General features: G+C 34.7%; 1 protein-coding gene across 1 annotated transcript in view; it reads right to left on the bottom strand.

Annotated features, from left to right (window-relative positions):
- COL11A1 (collagen type XI alpha 1 chain) overlaps positions 1 to 12743 on the bottom strand; it is a 203325-nt gene that overhangs the window by 164517 nt on the left and 26065 nt on the right. Inside the window, exons 2-3 of the mRNA XM_035020280.1 lie at positions 8726 to 8939; positions 4584 to 4746 (exon numbers count right to left, since the gene is read on the bottom strand). Of these exons, the coding sequence (XP_034876171.1) occupies positions 4584 to 4746; positions 8726 to 8939 (377 nt within the window). The remainder of the gene's footprint in view (positions 1 to 4583; positions 4747 to 8725; positions 8940 to 12743) is intronic.

Here is a 12743-nt window from a genome sequence, read left to right as displayed (position 1 = left end):
AATTTCCCTGTTTAAAAGACTACAAAAGTAATTTTATTGATAATGAATATAGGCAGTGTAGTTATTTTTTTTTTTAATTTAGCTTTTCCTCACATCTTTGAAGTGTATTGTAAAGCTAGAAAAAAAAAAAAAAAAAAAAAAAACCCAAGGTTATGGATTAGTGTTGGTTAGATATTTTGTGCCTGCTTGAAAGTATTCATCTGCCCAGACCATGTCTCGCCTGATAGGTTCTGTACCCAGGTGCTACCTGTTTAGAGAGGGAAAATTTATCTAATCCCCACAAGATACCTTATAAACAAACACAAGCCCAGGAACCAAGTACTTCATTTACAAGATGAAAAGACCACATAAAACCTTTTACTGAGGGGCGCCTGGGTGGCTCAGTTGGTTAAGCGACTGCCTTCGGCTCAGGTCATGATCCTAGAGTCCCAGGATCGCGTCCCGCATCGGGCTCCCTGCTCGGCAGGGAGTCTGCTTCTCCCTCTGACCCTCCTCCCTCTCATGCTCTCTGTCTCTCATTCTCTCTCTCTCAAATAAATAAAAATAAAATCTTTAAAAAAAAAAAAACAACCTTTTACTGATACATGGGTCACTGTTGCTCTCCCATATCAAAAATGTATAAGAATATTTGACATGTCATAGTTGTAAAATGATAAAAAAGAACATAAGTAATAAGAAGAAAACTACATGGTAATACATAATTAACACATAATATATAACCATATATACATATATAATACTAGTATTATAAGCACTTTACATACATAAGCTCATTTTTTTAATATATATACTTACTGGGGAGATTACATTACTCTTCCCATTTGAAGAATGATAAATTAAAACTTACATAAAGTAAAAAATAAATAAATAATAAAACTTATATAAAGTAATTACATAGAGAAATGTATTTAAGCTATTCTGGGATTCAAAATCAGATTTTTCTGATTCTATAATCAATTTTTATATTCACTCCACTATGCTGAAATTATATAATCTGAATTATGATTCTATATACTCATTTTGGCATTTTCATATAAACTAATTTTTCATACTTAAAAAAATTTCAGTTTTGCTTTTATCTGTTTGATGTTGAATTCTTTAAAGTCTTCAGACTGTAATTCAAATATGGCCACGTTTAGTATTTTTTGCCATTAACAGCAGGCGATATAGGGTAATAAATGTAGGGTGATACAGAGATGATAGAGATGAAATTATATACTAAACAAATTTGCATCTAAATTGGAATGACACCAATTTCAAAGAAGTGATATTTTCCGTTTTCAAAATAATGAATCACTGATCTCTTTGTATCATCTTCACCATTACAACTGTTTATCAAACACTAAAACAATGCATATATGGTACCATTCCTATCTCTTATCATTTTTAGTTTAATTTCTACACATTCACTTGCAGAGATTCAAAAGTCTAGGTAGATACCATAATGGAAAACAAAATAAAAGAAAAATATTTGAGTAAATTTTTAGAGAAAGATATATTAACATCATATTCAGATAAGATGAACTAATTTCCCAAAAGGAGTCAGAAAGTTTTATTGTGATTTTAAAATCTGTGTTTGAATTATTTATTTTCTTCATATTCTTTTTTCAAGTGGGAAATACTAAATTGTTTTTGAAATTCATATACCCATACAATAATATAATTTAGGAAATAAGACTTGAGTTTTATGTATAATGACTATTTGGATAGAGTGATAAAGATAAACCTTATAGTGAAATGTCTGCATTTATTTACTTTTTCAAAACTAATTACACTTCATATTGAATAAATGTTCTTTTTAAAGCTCCATAAGGTTTCATGAAATTCCAAGATGCAAAGCAGCATAATAAACTTATTTTTGCTACTCACTGTCACACTCACTAAAGAATTCATTAATGAGTCTTCTAAAAATTATTTTTCTTAATAGTTTAGCAGTTTTTCCAAATAAACAGCTGGAGTTACTCCAGGATTTAGAATGTGGCTTATGGATTAGAAAATTAAGAATTAATCAAAGAATATATATATTAATTTTTTCTTCTAGTACATCTGTCCTTGGTAATTTACTAGAAGCCCTTTTGGCCAGAGGGGTTTTGGTTAGCAGTAGTGAAAAAATATGGAAATATTTTAGGGAAATCATTTTTATATATTCTAGGAGTTGATACTGTAATCAGCCTATGAAACACAGAGGCTATTATTACATATTTTAAAATATGTAACATCAGATTCAATTATTTACTTTGAAAAAAGAACATAGTGTGATAGTCTAAAACTATAATTCAAAAACTCTAAACTCTACCCCAGTGAGTGTGAGTATAATATATGGGAAAGAAAGTGGAGTACAGTCTGTGCATGGGGGATGGGGAGGAGGTGGCAAAGGAAGGCCTGTTTGAAAAAGAAATCTAATCAACATGTACATATAACAAATATCTTTCAGGGCAGTAAATTTTGAGAATATTAATAATTAATTTGTATTTTAATACATATTAATTAATTAATGTTAATTTTTTCCTCTTCTGTTTTTCCTTTTTTTTAAAGAATTATTTCATTTATTTATTTGAGAGAGAGAGTGTGTGTGAGCATGGGGGGAGGGGCAGGGGGCAGAGAGAAAATCTCAAGCAGACTCCACGCTGAGTGTGAAGCCATACTTGGGGCTCGATCCCACGACCTTGAGATCATGACCTGAGCCAATATCAGGAGTCAGTTGCTCAATCAACTGAGCCACCCAGGCGCCCCTTCCATATTTCCTCTTTATATAGTCTTATCATCATTTATGATGAACACAGTTTTTTTTTTTAAGATTTTATTTATTTATTTGAGAGAGAGAGAGAGAGCACAAGCAGGGGGAAGGGCAGAGGCAGAGGGAAAAGCAGGCTCCCCACTGAGCAGGGAGCCCGATGTGGGGCTCAGTCCCAGGACCCCAGGATCATGACCTGAGCCAAAGGCAGACGCTTAACTGCCTGAGCCACCCAGGCATCCCTATGATGAACAAAGTTTAATTTCCATTGCTTAAGTTCCATAGCTCTGTAACTATGTATAGCAATAGAGTGAACTAATATATGAAATGAAACCATCCACTGATAGAGTTTATCTGTATTACTCATTTATGTTTCCAGAAAAAAAGGTTGTGTGTATTACAAAAATAAATTTAGTCTGTGAAACTGATATTCGTAGTTTAATTTTAAAATAGAACTTTGCTAGACTAGAAATTAAGTAAATTTGTTTATAATATTCATCTAATAAATAAATATTTATTGTCATTTGTGTGCAACCAACACATGATACTGGAAGATCTGAAAGTTTATTATTATATATTGCCTGAATGAGTTTATCATTTAGTTTAGTATGATACAATGTGTTAAAAACATTTTGTTTGGAGTCAAAGTTGAGACAAGTTGAGAAAAATCAGAAACAAACAGAATATTGGGGGGCCTGGGTGGCTCAGTTGGTTAAGCGACTGCCTTCGGCTCAGGTCATGATCCTGGAGTCCCAGGATCGAGTCCCGCATCGGGCTCCCTGCTCGGCGGGGAGTCTGCTTCTCCCTCTGGCCCTCCTCCCTCTCATGCTCTCTGTCTCTCATTCTCTCTCTCAAATAAATAAAAATAAAATCTTAAAAAAAAAAAAGAAACAAACAGAATATCAATTAAATAATCTGAAAGTGTCACAAATGCTAATTATATTTAAAATTATGCCATAGGTTATGTATATAAGTACAGGAATGCAATATCCTCCTGCACCGAATGTACATTGTTCTTTCTATGAAAAATAGTCTGTGTGTATGCATATATATATGTGTATATTCACTAATCAACCAAATACAGAAAATCTTCCACGTAAACCTTGCCTATTAATCTGTAATATATTACAGAGCTTTACTTTATTATACTTTGAAAAATAAATTACTCAGAAATTGTATAAAACCAGATCAGAGTACTGAATAATGTCTCAGGAGGGCATCCCTTTATGAGATCAGGACTCAGGTCTGTTTGTTCTATTAATAATTGACTAAATGAAAATAAAAGGACAAACTACCAGACCCAATGGTTGAACGTTTAAAAGAATGTGATTATCATAATTGGTGAATTATAATTGGAAGGAAACTTTTTACTATGACCTTCACATTATTTAAAAAAGTGATTTTAAAGACATAAGTTCAGCTTTTGCAATATGATCTCTATTTTATACCTTGGAAACATTAACAAAGAACAGAGAAAGGCAGAATATCTGACTTGTACATTTCCCTAAATTAATCTCCCAGAGAAGGAAGTGAAGAAAATGTTCTTTTCCCCAAAGAAAATAATGCAAAGTACCAAGAGTAAAGCCATTTGCCCTTCCCAGGAGAATAGCATGCCTGTGTTCAAATCAACCAATCTCTGTAATGTTTCCCAGTCCTTACAGCCACCATTGTCTACTCATTCTCTTACTGAACAATAGAAAACATCACCGCTACACCCGCAGGGGAAGAAAGTAGGTCACCCTTTCGTTTTCAACATTGCTTTATAACATATATTGATTGTTACTGTTATTAACTCAGCTCATCTGATTTAACAACATTCAGCTTCAAATAAAATTTGATTTATTTTTACCTCAAAAACTTCTTCATCCAGAATCCTTGTTCCAAAAACCATGATTCCATTGGTGTCAACGATTGCTCTCTCACTTCTATCAAGTGGCTTTGTGGTTTTCTTCTTACAATCAACAATCATTGTCACAGTTTTCTTCTCCACACTGATTGCTACCCGATGCCACCTAAAAAAGCCAAGGAATTCTTTTGTAAGCTTCAAAGACATCGTTGCCACATCATTATTCATGTTAAAATACAATGTACTTTCAATTGTGAATGTGAGCTGAAATAGTACAAAATGTAGGCTCATTTTTTAATCAATCAGTTAACAGGTGACTACTTACTGTTTACCCAGAAGAGTGTTAGGTACTGAAAAGGACACAAACAGTATAAAATGCACACCAGGGGTGGCTGTCTATGCTGATAAGGAAGTGCCCATCCTTTGCTTCGCTTTGTGCAGTTGCAACAAAAGCTTAATCTCACCATGTCCTGATGAGCATATTTGATAAGATCAGGGGTGGGATATGGGGTAAGTAATAGTTCCTATGTACGTAAATGCTTTCTTCCAAATGGAATTCCACTTAATTTTTTCCTTTTTTCTCTAGAGATCCCCTGAGATGAACTGTAAAAGGGTATGTCTCCTAATTGAATGACTGCTCCATCTGGAACAACTGAACGTCCTAATTGTACAACACAATGTGCTTCTGTCTTTATTCACATTTATTTCAAGTGCTTTCGTTTTCTTTTTCCACTTTAATTTCAAGACAGTTATAGATCACTACTGTGGGCAGGATCCAAAACTGAGACACAATACCTTTCCTTCTTTCCAGGGTTGGCAGGAAGTGGGAACACTGAAAGAAAGCATAGTCAACGCATGTGTGGAGTGAGAGTCTCAATTCACGCTGAAGCTACTGTTCCAGCTAATTCAGGGCGGCGATGACAGGCTTAGGTGGTAGACATGACCAGCCCTTTGGAAACATATACACCCTAATCTTCCTATAAAATGGTGGGTTTTATTAACAATATCTGGTGCTGGGCGCCTGGGTGGCTCAGTTGGTTAAGCGACTGCCTTCGGCTCAGGTCATGGTCCCAGGGTCCTGGGATCGAGTCCCGCATCGGGCTCCCTGCTCTGCGGGAGGCCTGCTTCTCCCTCTCCTACTCCCCCTGCTTGTGTTTCCTCTCTCGCTGTCTCTCTCTGTGTCAAATAAATAAATAAAATCTTAAAAAAAAAAAAAAAAACAATATCTGGTGCTAAACCACATAAACCACTGAGTGAGGCTCACTTGGATTCTGCAAGCCACTCTGGTTTATTTTTTATTTTTTTTTTCCAAATGAAAAATGCTAGATTAATATTGCAGAAGTGTCTAGGACTAAATCCATAAAATAAAATACCCCCCAAATTGCAGGAGCCTTCCTAAATGTCCGTTCCATATGACTTGGCGTGGCTACTGATGAGGACCAAGTATATTTCCATATACACTTAATCTTTGGTCTTTCCATAGCACATTCAACTAGCATAGCGGTCTGCTTAGTTGGAATTGAGCAAAGATTTATTTTGGAGTCACTTAATACTGTGAGAGTAAAATTTACATGTATTTCTGCCAAGAAGCCTGTGTCTTAACTTAAACCATCTCCACGTTGTACATAGGTGCTTTTCATTAACAGAAAGTAAAAATGATTTCCATTGTTAAAAGCTGATTAGGGGCACCTGGGTGGCTCAGATGGTTAGGCGTCTGCCTTCGGCTCAGGTCATGATCCCAGGGTCCTGGGATCGAGCCCCGCATCATCGGGCTCCCTGCTCAGCGGGAAGCCTGCCTCTCCCTCTCCCACTCCCCCTGCTAGTGTTCCCTCTCTCACTGTGTCTCTCTCTGTCAAATAAATAAATAAAATCTTAAAAAAAAAAAAGTGAAATTTTTGGGGCACCTGGGTGGCTCAGTCGTTAAGCGTCTGCCTTCGGCTCAGGTCATGATCCCAGGGTCCTGGGATCAAGCACCGCATTGGGCTCCCCGCTCTGCGGGAAGCCGCTTCTCCCTCTCCCTCTGCCTCTCTCCCTGCTCATGCTCTCTCTCTGTATCTCTGTGTCTCAAGTGAATAAATAAAATCTTTAAAAAAATAAAATAAATAAAAGCTGATTAGGACTCTAAACTTGATCTGATTGTTGATTAATTTCAGCTCTGATGATAATGATACGTCATAATCATGGTGTTATACATAATAGTCAAAATACCAAACCACCCTTTAGTTTTGGAGTCATTCTTAATTATTCTCTTTCTCATATGTTTTACATTCACATCATCAGAAAATCCTTATATTCAATGTATATACAGAATCCAGGGTCTCCCGACTTTATCCAATCTGCAAGCTCTTTCATCTAGACTCTTAACTGGTCTCCGCCTCCCCTCTCATGCAACTGGAGTGATCACTTTAAAATACAAGTCAGATCAAGTCTCTGCCTTGCTAAAAACCATCTAACAGTCCTAGTACAAGCTGAAGTCCTTACTCTGCCTCACAGGGGTGTGCCCTGGCCCTCTGACCTCTCGCCCCACTTTTTGCTTTCTTGTTCCCTGCACGAGAGCCACACTGCTGCCTCTTTACTGTTCTTTGTACATGTTCTTCACTCTGCCAGAAACATTCTTCCTCCATAGCCCCACATGGTCCACTCCTTCACTTCCAACAAGCCTTTGCTCAACGCAACCGTATCAGATGCTCTATCGAAAACAGTACACCCTTAAATTCCTTACCCTGATTTATTTTCATATCACCACTTTTCATATTAATCATTAAGGATAGTATGTAAATTGCTCATAAAAGCCTAGTTTTTCCTGCCACTGAGATGAAGTTTTCTCCATGGTCCTGACAAGGATACACTGAGTGTGGATTTTTTTTTTTTTCCATCTGCACTGCTATTTCCTTCTTACACCTATAATTAAATGTCATATTTCAGATAAGGTTAGTTTTAGAAGTCTAGATGCAGCAATAGAATACCAAGTAAATTTTTTTGAAGACTTTATTTTTTTATTTGAGAAAGAGAGAGGTAGTGAGAGAGAGCACGAGGGAGTAGAGGGAGAAGCAGTTTCCCTCCGAGCAGGGTGCCTAATGTGGGGCTCGATCTCAGGACCCTGAGATCATGACCTGAGCTGAGGGCAGACGCTTAACCGACTGAACCACCCAGGCACCCAACCAAGTAAATTTAATAAACGCTTATTTATATTTAGCTGCTCCCTAAGTGAAAGGCAATATTCACAATGCAGAATTCAGAATTCAGCATGATTTTCAGAAGAGTATGATGGTTACTAGGGAGTCTAACTCTCTAAGTTCAAACCCTACCTCTGCCACTTTACAAATATATGACCTCAGGCAAGTTACTTAAACTTTCTGTACCTCAGTCCCCTTATCTGTAAAATGGGTTTATTAATATTATTTTCTTCAAAGAGTCGTGGAAAATTAAATGAGTCGACTATGTATAAAGTGCTTCCAACAGTATATAGCACGTATCGAGTATTATAAAAAGCTTCTTATGATTGTCAATATTAACATGCTTGATAATAGGTAAATCAAATTGGGTCATTCCTCTGCTCAAAAAGTCTACAGTGACCTCCCATTTCACTCCAGATAGAACCCAGAACCTTTATATCCATTTACAAAGTGTTATACCCTTTGGCCTCCCATGGCTTCTCCATCCTCATCATCCCACTCTGCTCCTGCCATGCTGGTAACCTTGACATTGCTTAGACCAAATCAGTCACACTTGGAATCAGACGCTGTGTATTTGCTTTCCCTCCTCCTGGAATAGTATACTTTTAGTTATCAGCAGGGCATGCACCCCAGATTCTTCACCAGTCACCTTCTTAGTGAGATTTTCCCTGATCTCACTCCTTAAAACTGCACCCTCCACCACCATTCCCTATCCTCTCCACTGTTCTATTTCTTTCTCTCACTTATCATCACCTGATATGCTCTTTATTCATATTTTTTTAATTGGACATCATTTGTCTACCCAGACTGCAAAAGAAACCATGTAAAATTAGATATGTTATGTTTTTTTCATTTCCGTGTCTCCAGTCTCTAGAAAAACTGCATCACACTTTATGAATATTTGTTGAATGATTAAATGAAATAATTGCTTTCTATATAGCTACAACATTGGATTATTATATTACTTACTTCCCATCAGCGATGTTAACAGTTCTGAAGAGGGGATAGTCTTCTGGGGCAGGTTTTCCAGTGTGGTCTTCAAAGAGGAAAACAGGTGATCTCCCAACCTCAACACCGATTTGCTGAATACCGTGCTCATTATATATAGATAAAAGAAAAGACTGAATTCCTTTTTTGGGTTTTATTGTAAATAATATTGAAAAATCTTCTGGAAAATTTTCTCCTGAGAAAAGAAAGCCAAAGGGTCAGAAATTCCAAATTCCCAAATTATTACTTTTTTTTTTTTTTTACCTTTCTAGGTAGCCTTAATAAGTCATGTAAATTCAAATGGTAATAACAATTCAGATTAAAAAAAAAATGGGAAGGAGATGATGATAAGCTTTCTCTGCAATAATTGTCCAAGCTATATTCAAACTATAAAGCCACTCATTTAAAGCACAATGATTATGTAAAATTGAATTAAAAGTTAGGAAACAAAATTGACCATGGTGCCAGTACAATATTAAATACACAGTAAGAACTTTTAAAATATGAAAGTACCACTTCTGGTGTAAGACTTGTATTTTCAACCTTGTCTGATCTGTGGCCATACACCCTCTTTTTAAAGAAGGCACTGTAAGGACACAATATATGAAGGAATTTTTTAAGTCGTCCTTTAAAAGCTAAAGAGTTTCTGGTCAGTTTTTCCTATCACACAAAATGCAGTTTCACTAATAGAAGGCTTATGTCATTATACATCACAACTATTAGATACTTGCTTAATTTGATTCTAAATTCAAGAGGACTATCTTTTTTTTTTTCTTTTTCTTCCCCTTCTTACCATCATACTCCAAATATCCAGCATGGGGCCAAATCTACGTAAGTGCTTAGTAAGTATTTATTAAATAAATATGTCAATTAAATGATTATCACAAATATATCTCAGATAATTAAGCAATGACTACTCGTATATTTTTATAAAAACACTGTGTATTAAATTTCACATTTTATTCTTCAAAAATACTTTTACATATATACCTTACTATCATGGAACATAAGTAAAGCAGGCATTATTGTTTGAAGAATGAGATTATTTCAGTTAAAAAGTTGTCCATATGCAAAACTGATGTATCTGTGTATGTGTAATCAATGATGTCTGAGCCAGGAGCTTCCACATTCAATCCATTCATTCTAAATTCTATTCTACATGGTAAAAATACTATGAATATGACCACCATGGTTTCAAATTCAAAAGAATATAGGAGACAAGCAATTCCACTTCTAAGAATTTACTGGAATAGGAACAATGCTTATGTGTAAAGATATGTTATGTCAATTCACCAGAACACCATTTATGATCCTAAAATATTAAAATGGCGTACAAGGGTTGGGACTGGCTAAATAAAATACAAAACACCTATATAGCGTAAGTAGTCACTTAAAGTGGTAGGAGACATTTTATGAAATTGAAATTATTTAAAATGTGGAAATTAAATAAGAGTATGTCATAGAGAAAGCAGTCAATTAATGTTAACCATTTAGTTCTATAATATCTATATCTGTATCTATATCTATCTTTATCCATATCTACATATATCTAGGTAAATAGATATCTCCAAACTAAAAAGTGTTTACTTAAAATTCTTAATTTTAATTTTTAAAATAATCTACCAAACAACTTTGCTATATCACAATTAGGTCATAAAATCTTTGCTATCACAGGAAAAAATAATAAAAACATATATATATATATACAGTTTTGTTCCATTTAAGTGTCATAAAGACATCTAATTTTATATTTCTATAAATCAACAGAAGGAAAATAATCATATAAGTAAAATGGAAAGGTAATGAAACACATCAATTAATAAGGCAAGTTTTACCTGCTTGTACTATAAATAAAAATCTAGATAGGTAATTCAGCCTGCTATTAAAGAAGCTCAATAGAAAAGAAATTTTTCTTCAAATAAGTAGCTCAGAATGTTGAGAATCACAGGCATTCTTTCCCTAAATGCACCTCAATTACTCAAATATCTCTTACATTGAAAAAAACAAGATGCTAAAATATTATGAGTTAGGGGAAAACAGTATTTTTTTCATTTTTGCCAAAACATTATGAATTAATGTCTACATAGAGACATTTATGGAAAAAGGAATTTTAAGAAAGAATATATTCATATAAGACTAAATAGATCATAGCAAATTCTAACTAATCATTCAATTTGTACAGCACAGCTTTTGAAATTATCAGCTGCTAACCACACTAATGAGTAAAATCTTTCAATTATAGCAGTATTTCCCAATTTAAAATTAGGCAGTAAGATTTTAATTATTATCTTTAAGCTATGACTTTTAAAAAAGAAAATTTAGTTACCTAAAAAATCATGACTTGATGTCAAAATATTCACAGTCTAACCTAGGTACCCCACCTTAGTTTCTTCCCTATAAGACATTAAACAAAGTTGTCCATAACTGACTAAATGTCTCAGAGAGAATTCACTATGGTATTAGTTCACCAATAGAAATGCAACCATTACTATAAGAAATTGTATCTAAAATAACAATGATCAGTATTATACATGATAAAGTAAAATGTGAAAATTTTCAACTTAAATAATATGTTTTGAAATGTATAAATACAAACTAAAAATAAAGCATCCTCTGTTGAATTACGTTGTTAAAGAAAAAATGCTATTACTATTTTTGATATGCGTGTATGTATACATAAATAATGTACATGCAATTATCATAATTCACACTGAATATATTAAGTTCAATAGTGATTCTTAAAATGGCCTTTTAGTATCAATAGATATTGCATGCATGAATAAATTTTATATGAAAAAGGCACAAAACTTTATTATTTGATTTCAATTTTTTTTAGATTGTTGTCAATAGATTTCCATGTGGAATATGTCTCCCTTTAACTAAAATCCTTTTTTGATGTAGCCTGGTGATCAGCAGGATTTTGAAAATGAAGAGGGAAGGCCATTTTTGCAAAGTAGGAAAGCTCATTTTACTCTAAAAGAGGCAAGGACTGTCTCTCAGCTTCACATCATTCACTGGTTCTGTGATTATATTCAAATACTTCACATTTCTAAACCCTAATCCGTAACTTGGGCTTAAATATTCTTCTTTCCAGATGGACATGAAGACAAAGATCAATATACGCTTAAATTTCTTGGATAGTATCTCTCCCACAGCAGGTGTTCTAAAGAGGGCAGAAAGCATTTGCAAATTACAGCTTCCATTTAGGTCACATGTACAACATTTTCAGACAGTTAAATTAAAGGTCTCAGGTTAGGACTTTAGAGGACATATACCTTAATTAAACAGAATTTTAAGTGACTATCTGATAATCCTCCACCCCTACCCAGTGTTGAAGTTCCCACCACCACTGCTTACTTTTTTCATTAGAAAATAAGTTGCTATTATGTTCCCATAATGGAAGAAAAATTATTCCAAGTAATTTTTCAAAGATCCTTTTTACTTATTTGATAAAGAATAATATTCACTCCAGATTTTTTAACTATGAAAATATCTTTGATCATTTTTATTTTATTTTATTTATTTTTTTGAAAAGTTATTTTATTCTTTTTTTTTATTCTTATGTTAATCCCCATACATTGCATCATTAGTTTTAGATGTAGTGTTCCATGATTCATTGTTTGTGCATAACCCCCAGTGCTCCATGCAGAATGTGCCCTCCTCAATACCCATACCAGGCTAACCCATCCTCCCACCCCACTCCCCTCTAGAACCCTCAGTTTGTTTTTCAGAGTCCATCGTCTCTCATGGTTTGTCTACCCCTCTGATTTCCCCTGCTTCATTCTTCCCCTCCTGCTACCTTCTTCTTCTTCTTTTTTTTTCTTAACATATATTGCATTATTTGTTTCAGAGGTACAGATCTGAGATTCAACAGTCTTGCACAATTCACAGAGCTTACCAGAGAACATACCCTCCCCAGTGTCTATCACTGAGCCACCCCATCCCTCCCACCGCACCCCCCTCTCCAGCAACCCTCAGTTTGTTTCCTGAGATTAAGAAT

Source organism: Mirounga leonina, unplaced genomic scaffold, assembly GCF_011800145.1.
Source record: "Mirounga leonina isolate KUSES-001 unplaced genomic scaffold, KU_Mleo_1.0 Mir_173, whole genome shotgun sequence".
Lineage (NCBI taxonomy): Eukaryota > Metazoa > Chordata > Mammalia > Carnivora > Phocidae > Mirounga > Mirounga leonina.
Note: the sequence above shows the minus strand (reverse complement) of the source record. Positions and strands in the feature narration are given on the sequence as shown.